The 12,734-nt window shown below is 39.2% G+C and overlaps 1 protein-coding gene across 2 annotated transcripts in view; it reads left to right on the top strand.

Annotated features, from left to right (window-relative positions):
• The window catches only part of DENND1B (DENN domain containing 1B), a gene marked incomplete at both ends in the record, with an annotated part of 149,910 nt that overhangs the window by 34,547 nt on the left and 102,629 nt on the right, over positions 1-12,734 (top strand). For both annotated transcript variants that reach the window (XM_084266475.1, XM_084266474.1), the window contains one exon: positions 4,857-4,900. In XM_084266475.1, coding sequence (XP_084122601.1) covers positions 4,857-4,900 — 44 coding nt within the window. The remainder of the gene's footprint in view (positions 1-4,856; positions 4,901-12,734) is intronic.

Raw genomic sequence — 12,734 nt, 5'->3', positions numbered from 1 at the left:
GTTGTATTTTTGGGTGACGTTTATAAGCTGCAAGCTTAATGATTGTGAAGAATATTTTTAGAGTGTGTAAAACTACTGAATTTTTGGGAAAGCTACCACTTGGAAAGCTTTTTCTATGGTTTTCATAGTTCTGAATGCACTACTTCTCTAATCTACTCTGTTTTAAGAAATGGCACTTTTCTTAGATTTGCTATAGAAATTAAAATGTGTTAGAAATGGCTTTCCTAAAAATATGGATGACATGCTTTATGAAGTTACCTCTGTGGGAATAGATTTTTGGAGAGGAACTATCTTAAAGATATGTATATGTTTTCCTCTTCTCTTGGTACCTGTCATACTTGCCTGCCTTTTTCTTGTGGAGCAGTTCTAGACTGTAACATTTTGAATACCTTTGTTTTCAAGCACTGCATGTGACTCGCTTTTCTCTTTGTATCATGTACACTCTAAGTTCTGCTCCCACAACAAACTCTTCCATGCTGACTTGCACCATGAGTTGCATCTGCTTCTAATTGTGGCCATCAGGGGCTGAACTAGTTCTTTCTGAATCTTCTTATAAAAAGATTTCTGATATAATATGTACAGACATGATTACAGATGATGCAAAAGAAGTCAAGTAAGTCAAATGTCACTAGTGACGCCTAGCAATGTGCTGCAGCCCTGTGGCAGTGTGAAATTCACACCTGGGACATAGATGTACTTTTTGGTGTACTTCTGTAAGAAATGCTTTTCCTGGATCCAGTAGGTACAAACATCACTTCTTCTTATATGTGCCTATATCTCTGTGTACATGCACCACACAAACTGGTTTTTATGCGCACGCAACAATTTCCTCTTACCACATTTACCTGGAATTGGCACAAAGCGTTTGTTTCAAAAAGTCTGTTGGAAAAAGAAAATGAGGAGGTACTCAGTGGTTCCTCAGGCAACTATAAAAGCTATTTCTGAGGGATTCTCATCCTCTCACCCATAAAATCAGCATAAAATTGACCTAACATTGCCAGATCAGATGGGATATCTGGAAAGTAATCCTCAGGGAGAAGAAATTTCAGTCTTCGTAAATCTGAAGATAAAGTGCATGAAGTTGTAGAATCGGATTATACTTTCTCTTTTTATTTCTAAATCAGTACCCTTTTGTTTCTTCCTTTGCAGCTTTTGTGAGAAGTTGCCACAAAGACGTGTCAGATGTTGCCTGAGCCTAGCTCCAAAAGCAGAAACAAACATAATCTTTTGAAAACAGCCCAGTCCCTGACTCAGATAATTATTATAAAATCCCAAGGCTTTTTGTAGGTGTTAGGGTTTGGTTTCAGAGAGTGGAGGCATAGAAAGAGTGTAGTAACCTTTTTCTTTGAAGCACAAGTCACATCAGAGTTTCTTACTTAATAAATGTGTGGCAAGTACCTACTAAGATAGCTGGTTAAAAGCCAACAATAACAACTGCAACACCCAGCTCAAAGCTGCTGATCAAGTCTCGGAGGTGTATAATTTTTTGCTGAACGTAGCACTGAATGTTTTTCTTGAATTGAGTTAGGAGTAATTTTTAATATGTTGGCTCTTTTTTGTTTTCATGAAGGAGTATTAAGAGCATTATGCTTCCTGTTTAGTTGATGTGAATTTAATTATCCTCTCATAAGCATCCTTTCATGACACGAGAATAAATGTTATACCTGTAGTTCAGTGAAATGGAATTACTTTAGAGTTGTGGTTTTTTTTGCTTCAAATGAGACCAAATTAGCATGAAAGTTCCATAATCATAAGAAGAGAAGATAGCCAACTGAGCAGGACGCTGAATTATAGTTATGGGCTTTATACCTGTTAGCAAATGAGGGCACTAAAAGAATTTCTGTTCCTGGAGCTGTTGATCTTGTTGCTGGCAGGTGAAGGGTGGCCCTATGAAATGCTGTTAAGCTCCCCTGGCACGTGCCTGGGATGTGAAGATACTACCCCAAGTTACCTGGAGCCAAGTTTTGCTTAATTCGGAGATTATACTTTGATTGTGACCTTTTAAAATGACACTTGGAGGTTTTGCTGTTGTGATCTCCTTCCGTTTTTGAAGCTGGGGTTATACTTCCGCGGAGAACGGGGAGCGAGCCAAATAAACTACCTTTATTTCCCCTTTGGAAGTTTATATATTAACATTTTACAGAGTATCAACCCCCCCTGTGATTTTTGTTACCATGTGGCTACAGAATTCAATGTACTGCATGTTTCTCCTGTAACTGCCCTCCAGACCTGCCCAAGTCACCTGCCGGGGTTCCTGGGTAGGAAGTGGTGCAGGGCCCAGCTGGCCGCCGCCTCGGCCCACCTCACTGCAGAGCGGTCACCTGCCCCTGTGCAGACGGTGACGCTGGCCTTCTGCAGCAGCAGCAGCAGCTATAAATGGCATCACAAGGCGTGGGCAGCTCTGAGCCAGAAAGAAGCGGTAAGAACTGGAACTAGATGCAGCTGGTAACCAGCCTGTATTTTGTGAGGCCTAGCAAGTGCTTAAGGCTGGGTTGCTGCCGGGTGAAGCGGTCCCACTTTCTTCACACCACATCTCCCCATTCCGTGTTTTTTTCCTTCCACTTTTTCTGGCACAACTGATCTAGTGGATGCTGACCTGAAAAATTCCAGCTTGCTGGTTTGATGTTGGTCAGTTCCCTTGTGTGGGCCAGTGTGTATGTGTGGCAGAGTCTGCGCCAGCAGAAGAGATGATGGTACAGGATAACCAGCAAGTACCTGGCAGTGGGGGTGTAGTGGGATTGCTCATTTGCAGAGAAATTTATGCTTGAAATGTTTGTGGATGTATGACCTTGTGCTTTTGATAGATCTTTTATGTTGGTTTTTTTTTTTTTTTTTAAATTCTGCACAATTTCCAGTGGTTTTTAGCAAGTAATTTCTAAATTACCTAACACTGAGTATTTGATACCTGTTACCATGTTTGCTTGTTTCTTGCTGTTGATACATAATTATTTTCTTTTTCATGATACTAAATCGGAATAAAAATAAGAGATCGCTTACAGTAGACATTGAGATATTCTCAATGGTATTCTCTAGATAACTCCTCTTGTATCTGTTATTGCACAGATGAGGTTGGGATTTAAATACACCCAGAATAGATGGGGGGGGGGGGAAGTCTCTGTTTTAAGTTACTGAATTTATCTGCTGTCATATTTTTATAAACATAACATCTCGTTTCATGTCTGCATCCAAAAGTTCTTGCTCCCTATAGTAGATGGAAGAAGATTCCTTGTGCAAAATACATATGTTTTCATAAATAGTAGCTGCAGAACCCTACCCACGTGTTCTTAGGAGCAAAGTTGTGTTTGTCAAATGGCCACGTTTTTATCTAAAATCTCAATTAGGTTTGAATTAGATGAAAAGTAGATTGAACTGTTTGACAAGCAGAATTTTGGCATGTGTTCGATATATATGTTCCACTGTTGGTTTAACATCTGGCCCAGGGTGGAGGAGGGATGCTGGATTTGGTCTCCAGCTCCTTCTGAGTTGGCCAGAAGCAAATGTGGGGGCGGCAGCTGTGTTCTGAACAGTAGGATTTGAAATCAGCAGCTGGGATTGAAAATATCATCACTAGCATTTCCCTTCCATTAAGGCTTCAGATTGAAGCAGCAACCATACGTGGAAGATGAAGAGTAGAAATCTCCATAATTTGCCAGAAGTGGAGAACTCTCCACTTCAGAAGTAAAACACAGCAGTAAGATGGGAGTTTCTGATTTATCAGACAGTGCCAGTGTTAGAGACTGGAGTGGAAATCTGAATACGTGTCCCAGGTCTTGGCTTCCAAAAAGGCAGGAATCCCAAGTGGTAGCCCAGAGGTGGTGGTTCTCACCGGGCAGTTTCCCCCAGCGCTTACCAGTGGGTCTCTCCATTTGTTTTGCTGCTCACTGTCACCCCGATCTGCCTTTGTCCGTGTGGTCAGTGGTGTGAGGATCTGCCTGGCGTTGGCTAGGACATGAGCTCTCCCTCTAGCCCAGGCTTTGGCACTGGCCTGCGTCTCCCTTGCAGGAAGATGAGTAATTTCACTTTCAGCATTTGGACAAATGCTGCTGCTAATCTCTTGTGTGGAAGTCCTGTGAAGCTTCATGGACATTTGTGGTAGTTTAACAGTAGCACCTCGGGAAGGTTTTGTATCATAGGAGATTAAAAGCTTTGGGGGATGAAGAGCATTCATGTTTTTTGTAGAAAGGTTATGGTTCAGGTTGTTGTGTTAGATGCCTTCAAAATAATCTTAATAGTAGACTTACAGTCTAAATAATGCTGATTATTTTGGTAATTTCTAATAGGTTAATGAAAGCTTTAAGATATTATTGAAATGCTGAGTTTTAAATGGCTCTGAACAGAAGAATATTCAAATGTGGTAGCTCTTCTAAACTCTATCTTGAGAGTACTGGCTATATTGGTCCTATCATTAAAATCACAAGTAATACTATGAATGAGATCTTTGATCTTTGTTTTCCCCTTCTTCCCATTTTACATCTTTTATTTTTGTTTTGTTTTGTTTTTGTTTTTTCTTTCCTTGGATGGAAATTGGTTTTATATCGCTTTATTTCTTCATTAAATTAAAATGTGAAAATTGAGTTCTTAATTTTCCAAGCACATGAGGAAATGTTAAAGCGAGTTGAATATGATAATAATTTGCTACATTGTATCCTGCTACCGTATGTAAAACAATAAACATATAGTTTCATAAATATGAATGTCTTTTTAATAATCCAGTATCTTCCTTAGTTTTTAGGTACATTTTTGCACTTGCCTCAAAGCTTGACGCTAAGCTGACCCTCTTTTTAATATTAATGTACTCTGACTGTAATACTCTGTTCCTTTGCCTCTGATTAATGCTGTCTGTCAATTATTTACAGATCCAGTGGTACTGTGGAAGTTCCCGGAGGACTTTGGAGACCAGGTTGGAAACATGAGATTGAACTTTTTTTATGTTAGAATAATAATAAAAAAAAGCTCTCCTATTCAGCTGTAGAGAGGCAGATGCTAATGATGGTGGTGAGGAAGTCTTCACCCAACTGGTGGCTTGGTGATTAGAATGCGTTTGTGACACGAATATGCAATGGTGGTTGGAGAGTGCTGTACATCATACTCATTCTGCCTGTCACCTCGTTTTTGATACTCTGTATTTTATAAGCTGTTTCTGTTTGGAGTGTTGGGTTTTTATCTGTTGGAGGGTTGAAAATGTGGAAAATTTGTCAACAAAACTTTGCCAGACGCCGGTGTTATAAATTGTGTTAACAAAAGCCAGCAGGAAAAAAAGTTGGAGAGCTGCATATGTATGTTGTTTTATTATCAGATCCTGTGTGTCCTGTTCCTTTAATCCTTTACAATGCAAATTTGTATTTATTTATTTAATAGTATTTTGGAGATACCCTGGTTATTTGCTTTGAAAGAAAATATTCCTTAGACCCTTGCAAGAGACAATGATCTAAACTTACTAATTTTGAAAGCATAAAAATCTATAATTAATCCTCAAAAGAAATACATATGGGTCTTATTTCAGTGTTTGCAAAGCTATTAATTAGCGTGCTGTTAACCTCCCCCCCCAACTGTTTTATTAAATTTATCAAAATTAGAATTTAGTGAAACAACAAATTCTATTATTTCAGTAACAATTAGATTTGTTTCTTCCATGAAAATATTTTAATGAAGAAAAACACAAAAACCTGCTAAATAGAATAAATATCCATCATGCAATGTCTCTATTTGCTCCTCTTTTTAGACTGATGCTAAGTCAAACATATTCTTCATTGATAATATCACCACAATGGATGATTTGAAATATTTTTATACAGTAGGTCTTGATAAATTGTTGATTTTTTTTTTAAATCAATAATACAGGATTCTGTAAAGACAGATATAAAATGATTCATGATGAAAGGAATAAATATACAAACATAGAAGGTAGGATATCTGGTTAGGGAATAGCATCAGTCAGAAACATGTGCAGTTTATAAGGTAGTGATAAATGGTACATGAGCAAAGTGTGCTGTTACATGTTCTTAGCTAGATGTCCAGCAAGTTTTGGTAATTTTCCTGGCTGCAGAATGATCATCTTCATTGTCATTTAAATTCCTTTTTTTCTAGTTTGTTTTGTTCTTGTTCTTTTTCTTTTCCCTAAGAAAGACTTGATCTTAAGAAAGAAAAGAAAAAAAGAGAAATTATGTATGAAGAAAAATGGGAGCTTATTCAGTAAGTCGAAGGTTATTCAAAGAACAGCTGGTGTAGAAAAATGATTAGAAGATGAAGCCCACTAAAGACTGGAGGGGGATCATACAAAGATACCATAGTCATCTATAAAAAACAGAGTCCTCAGGCAGCTCTGCCTCTGCGCTCTGAAAAACCTATGTCTATACATTGTGTCTCAGCAGTGTAGGGAATCTAGTTGTCAGGTAAATTGCTTGTGTGCCTGGAAAATAGTAATCTTTTAATCCTCATCCTTGCAAGGGAAATTTTCCAATTAGAACCACTGGATTTAAACATAATGTATAGCAGCTTCTGTAGGAACCCCCTGAGCCAAGTCGTCAAGTGAAATCAGCAGAAACCTTCTGTGTGCCTGTGTGTGTTCATGTTGAACTCAGTAGGTTTGGATTGGAGAGCTGAATATCTAGCAGATTTAATTTTTTTTTAAATGAGAGTTAATCTGAAAAATGAAATTATCAAGGCTAATTTCAGTGAAAGTTTTAGGGAAGAATATTAAAAAAAAAAAAGAAGAAAAGAAAAGAATATTCTCCATCTTTTTTCCCAGTCATTTCTATTTTAAATTTAAAATGTGTGAGTTAGTTTTTGGATGTATCCCAAAGAATCATCTTTCCTAAAATCTAAGGGCTGTCAGTTTGCACAGTGATGTGATAACAGTGGGCAAAATATTTTCCTCTCTTCCTGAATTTTTCTACAGTTTATCATGTCACCTTTTTGTTGCTTTCATAATGCAAGGAAAACTTGTCTAAGCCATTTGATACATTCCTCCTCTTTGTCACGTTTGTCCTCTCAATATGTCTGAACTTTCCAAGGCTTACTCATCCCTAATCCTCCCTCTTATTCTTGTGGCCTGCCATTTTCTTTTATGCTGGGCAGTATTCTTCTTTTGCTTTCTCTCTTTATTCCTTTTTTTTTCCCTCCCCCCCCCCTTCAATGTTGACTTTCCAAAATCTTGTTTTGCAAAATATTCCATCTGTTTTGGATGTGAGGTAGAAACTACAGATGATCAGGAAAAAGAAAAGATTAGTGATTTGTCACAATCATTTAGTCTCACCCAGTCCATTAAATAAAGGAAATATTAAGGTGCAGTTTTGATACCACAAAAGAATTTTCAAGATTTTTTGATTTTCTTCTCTTTGAGACTGTGGGGAAATGACTTACTTTCCATCTTGCAGTTCTTCTGGTGCTGGAGTAAGAAGGAAAAAAGGAAAACACAGAATGGGAAAAGATAAAAAAGTAATGCTTCAAGGCAGGAAATTAAAAGTACTTCTTTTTGCCAGGAGTGTTTCAGGAGGTTGTTTTTGTGGTGGTGGGTTTTTGATTATTTTTTTTTTTAAATGGTGAAAATAATTAACTATTTACTGTCTCAAAACTCTCAGTTGAACAATGAACTCGTGTTGGGTAGAATTCGAAGTCCAGCGAACCACACTACAGTTTCAAAGACACTCTTTATTAAGCAGTACCTCAACAGCTGGAAGAAATAATCTGTATTAGACACCATGGAGTCACAACTTATTGTTGTCCTGGCACTGGTGATATAAACATGACTTTGACAATATTCACAATAGTTGTGACTGGTCTCAGCACAGCAGCTGTTCTGGACATGAAAACACTCAGGCTTCCAGAACTCCACTGGGTCCAAGCCTTCGTGGGGGACGGGGTAGTGTTGGTGTGAGGCAGGACAAGAAGATGGTGCTGATGGCACCTGAAGGTGTTGGTGGCTCTGCCAGAGGGAGTGCAGCTTTCTGTGCTGAGTTAACCTTCAAAGCAGGTGAAGCCTCACGTTTCTTACCACGTCAGTAATTGCTATTTGGGATGTTATTTTAGCTGTGCAAGAATTCAGTTCCTCTTCAGTCCGACTGCATGTTGGCCCCGTCATTTCTGGTTGCAGTAGGTCCCAGAGTATTTGGTGTCTGGAAAAACTGATCCATTGGATAGTTCTTACTCATCTACTTTCTGATCACATAGTTAATTTCTTTAGTCTGCCACTTCCTTGCGGGTGACAAACACCTCACCAGCAAGATGGTACACACAGCTCCTATGGCAGGAGACGGCCTTACCAGGAGCCACTTCAGGAATATGAAATGTGACAAGGGGCTGTTGGCTGAAGATGTTGATGAAGGTGAAGAAAGAATTGAGACTCTGCATTCGATTGGTAGCTGTGTTCTCCTGTCTTCTCTCACTCTCTGCTTTCTAAGGCAAGCGGACTAAATCTGCTTTTTCATGTTAGGCTTTTCCCAAACCCTGCAGATGAATAACCACCCAGGGATGTGACATCCCATGTGAGGAATCTCTTCTGTTTTCTATGAAGTTCCTGTAACACCTTTTGTATTATTATCTTATATTTTTATATCCTAACATCTGGGTTTTATTTTTCATGCATCACATTATGCAAAAGTTGCATGAATTGTGAGCACTAAACCTTATCCTTTATCCTGTAGTGACCTAACGGCTAAAGCCTGATATTATATGTGTAAATCTGTCAGATTCATGTGAAAATATTTATATATAAAAAAACACAGATACACATGCATGTGTGTCAACATCAGTTGTTTCAGGGTAGGCTTTCCCTCAGCAGAGAACTAATATCACACTGGACTTTCAATGTATGTATTAACTATTGAGAGTCAAGCCTGTCTTAAATCGATACCTGATTGGAGCTGAAGTGCTCAGTTTCCTGCAGAATGGAGCATTTAATTCCTTACATCATGGCAACAGTTATATAAATGAGGTCAATATAAGGGAGATTACATTCTTTAAAAAACAAATAAATAAAATTAAACAATAGGACAAGTTCTACAAAAGAAACCCAACCAAAAACTCATCACAAGAAGCAAGCTAAAGCCTGTGTGTTGTCTGGGTCAAAATTATGTGTGGAAGCCAGTTGAGACGACTTTGTGTTCCTCTGTGCTCTCCTAGAGAGCAGCAGGAACCCAGGAGGTACGAGCCTGTTTACACTCTTCAAGGCTGCAGGCATGCTGTTAGGGGATGTGGCTCACCAGCTTTCTGCATTTGATGCCTTTGTTCTTTTATTCTGATGAGGCATTAAATAAATGTTTCTAATGTTTATGTTAACTAGATAGGTGCTTGCTTTGGTACTTTGGTTTTTATCCCTAAATCTTAAAAAAAGGGTTTGTTGCTTGTGCATTAGTGAGTTTGATTTGATATATTGATGTGGTTACTAATTTTCAAAAGTATTTCTGTCTACAAGTTACACGTTACTGTTTAGTTTAAGGATATTTTGGGACTTGGATCCCTCTGTAACTTTGAGGAAAACAACCCGACTGAGATGATGACAACTTTGTGCATTGCAAGTAAGCTTTATCAGGTTAAGGTAGTTTCCTGTGACTCCCTGGCACTTCATGTTGGAAATGCACACTGTTTTTATTGAAGAATATGGGGTGTTTAGGCAGTGATGCTTTCTGTCTATGCAAATCACAGTGATAGATGATTGGCAGAGAAACAGAGAGGTGTTTTTATCGCTGCTAACTGCAGAGTGGGGACAGAAAAGGTCTGTCTATCCTGATAAATATTCTGTCAACTAACTGCCCACCTATATGTGCTGGGAACACCCGGGATCACAGAGACCCTTACGTCATTTGAGATGTAAATATTGGAATATTCCTCAGTCTTTTTGTATTCCTCCCAGCAGAGACAGAGCAAGTCTTTATTTTGAGACTTTTATTTTTAAAATCACAAAGCCCAATACTGAAAACTGGAAACTTTCCCTAAATTTTGAGGACAGGTGGCAACATCAACCCTACTTGTTTTCAGGACTGTGGCAGTTTTGTTTTATAGAGCTTTTAAGTTAAAAATGTTGAACTTGATCAGCATATGGTACTGGCTAGCCGCATCTCTACCAGCTCTTTTGTTATCTCGTTATTGTTATAGGTCTTAATGACAGTTGTAAGCCATAGTTCTGGATGCAGGGGTTAGTCCACCCTGGGGAGGAGAGGGAGAAACAGCAGTGTGGATTATGGAAATATGAATTGATCTAAAAAGCAGCTCTCTTGTAACAGAATGGGACTCAAAGAAAGACTGGGGAGAAGCTGGTGAAAAGACGATGGAATATGATGTGAAAATGATCATTTGAATGCTTTCCTTTTCATTCCCAGCTGCTGTGTTCTGGTGAAAAGGCATGCATTTGTATATCTTAAGGCTGGGTGAAAAAGGGCCAGATGAATGGAATTACTTGTTAGATATGTTTTCATTTTGAGTCAAATTATGTGCATTTTAATAGACTGTATGCATATGTTAGCCATTTTTTTAAATCATACAGCTGTGATATTGGGGGACTAAATTTTGTAGAAATTTTTGTTTCTCTGTTTACTCAAATAAATACAGTATTAATATTTGACTGTCCTTCAGATATTCTGTATCAGCTTATTAAAAATAACTGTTAGTGATTTGGCTTATTCCTACAGCCCTCAGTGAGGTGCCAAACCAAAGAAGAAAAAATTAACTGATAGCTGAAACTGTGATGACAATCATTTGGAACGTCTTCCACAAAGACTGCCAAGTTGTCATGTGTGATGTCACTGTTGACTGAACTCAGCTGCCCTCAGAATATTCCAGTCTAATGTCACATAATTCCTTATTCTGTATTACCTTATACTTTCCCATCTGCTTGCTTAGTACCCTCCATCCAGTTTAGTGTTCAGTATGTCACCTCTGTTGTACTTTTAGTGTTGCTCTTGTGTCTCAGGCTCGCTGCTGCTTTTTGAGGAATGCTCTAACTAGTTCAGCCTCTTTTTGTATTTGGTCCTGGATTAGAATATCCGAGAATCTGGATGTTCTTGGCCCCATGTTTGGTTCTTGGCTCTTGCGTTGCCTTTTCTTGATGATAGTTTTCTGCACAACTGGGAGAGCATGTGAGGCTCATCAGTTCACTGTTACTGCTACAGGTATTTGAAGTGTCACTTCAGATTTGTTTATATTTTGTTAAATAAACCACCTTTCTCTTGCATATTACTTAGGCTAGGAAATGGTCTGGGGTCAAACATCATAATCCAAGTATGATGAAACCGAAGAGCCAGGGCACTGTGATACCAAGGGGAGAGACTTGATCGGACTGAGGTCAGGAATGGAGAGGCAGAGGATTTGCCTGCAGCCAGAACAAGGTGGGGGTGCTTTGTGGGGTAGTTCTAGAGTGCATGGTTTGGGATCTTGGAGAAAGGAATACGTGTAGGTGAGGTGGCTCCAGGCAGGTGATTGGGAAGGGAAATATACAAATCAATCAGAAAATACTTATTTCTTACACTTGTTCCTTCTGTGCAAGTTTTCAAGACATTGTGTGCTGCTTGGCTGGTGGACTCTACTTCCTTCTTCCTAAGCAGAGGTGCTGCGATTCTGTTTTTTGTGAGAGTCAGTTTCTGTCTGCAGTCATTAATAAAAGTACAGTAACACAAGGTCTGCAGCTGAGAGAGAACCTATGTCTCTGACCTTACTGTGCATACTTATTCTCTCCTTTGTCCTTCTGCAGGTACTGATGGCTGCTGTTAGAGAAAACACACAGGGCCACTGCAGACTCAGTGCATCAGTTCTTGAATTTTAGACTGAAGTTGGGAAGAGGGAAGATGTATTACAATATATAGAGAAATCCTGCTGTAGGAACAGAATTTTTATTAATTTTCAACAAGTGTGGTGAACACTTGGCTTAGATTTGTGTCTTCCCTGAGCATGGGCAGTTCATTCTTCTGGATCAAAGTGAAACAGCTGACAGTCTTTCTGCCTTTAGCTGCTTATGCTGCCTGGCCTACTAGTGGAACCTGCCTCCCTCTCCTCTTAGCTGTGCAGAGTTGGCTTGTGCTATGTTGGAGGTCTGAGCTAAGCTGATTGACTTTGAGCTGAAGTGGCTTGTGGGTGCTCACGTGCAGAAACACCAGCCTGAAGTTGCTGCAGAGTGATCTCCAGCAGTGATGCCATAGCAGGGACCCAGAAGGCCTGGACAGGCTCAGCCACAGGAAAAGTGAATGCAGATTGTGTGTATCCTGGGGAAAAGATACATCCAACTGTGTGTCCATTGCTTTTTATTTTTTGTGGCAGTCATCTGTTCTGCACCTGGTAACACAAGAGATATATCAAGTGCTTTAGAGTTCTGCTTGTTTGCTTTTTTCCCCTGTCCCTCTTTGGTCTTAATTTCTTTTCCATTTTTAAACAAAGTTGATAATATCTGAATTTAGTACTGAAAAACTGACCTGTGCTGCCTGTAAACAGAGAAATAACTGTTTCCTTTCTAAAAAGATTATAAATAATTGTAATTATGAAATGATAATCCTAGCAGGTTCCTTAAAGGCTGATTTCCTTTCTCAGTTCCTTTCCTTCTGACTGCAGATTCTTCTAGCTCAAGAAACTCAGCTCACACATGTAATCAGTTTCACTACCCTGTACAACGTAATGTGGTTCCCTGACTTCCCATAGTGCAGACAGAGCCGTGCGAGCCAGCACGCTCCTGTGAGCGCTGTACGTTGAGAGGTGGAGCAGCCCAGTCAAGGGTTTAGCTTTTGGACTGTCTCACCTCATTTATCAGCATA

This window comes from Gallinula chloropus, assembly GCF_964237585.1.
Source record: "Gallinula chloropus genome assembly, chromosome: 6".
Lineage (NCBI taxonomy): Eukaryota > Metazoa > Chordata > Aves > Gruiformes > Rallidae > Gallinula > Gallinula chloropus.
The sequence above is the reverse complement of the archived record's forward strand: the minus strand, read 5'-3'. Positions and strand labels throughout refer to the sequence as shown.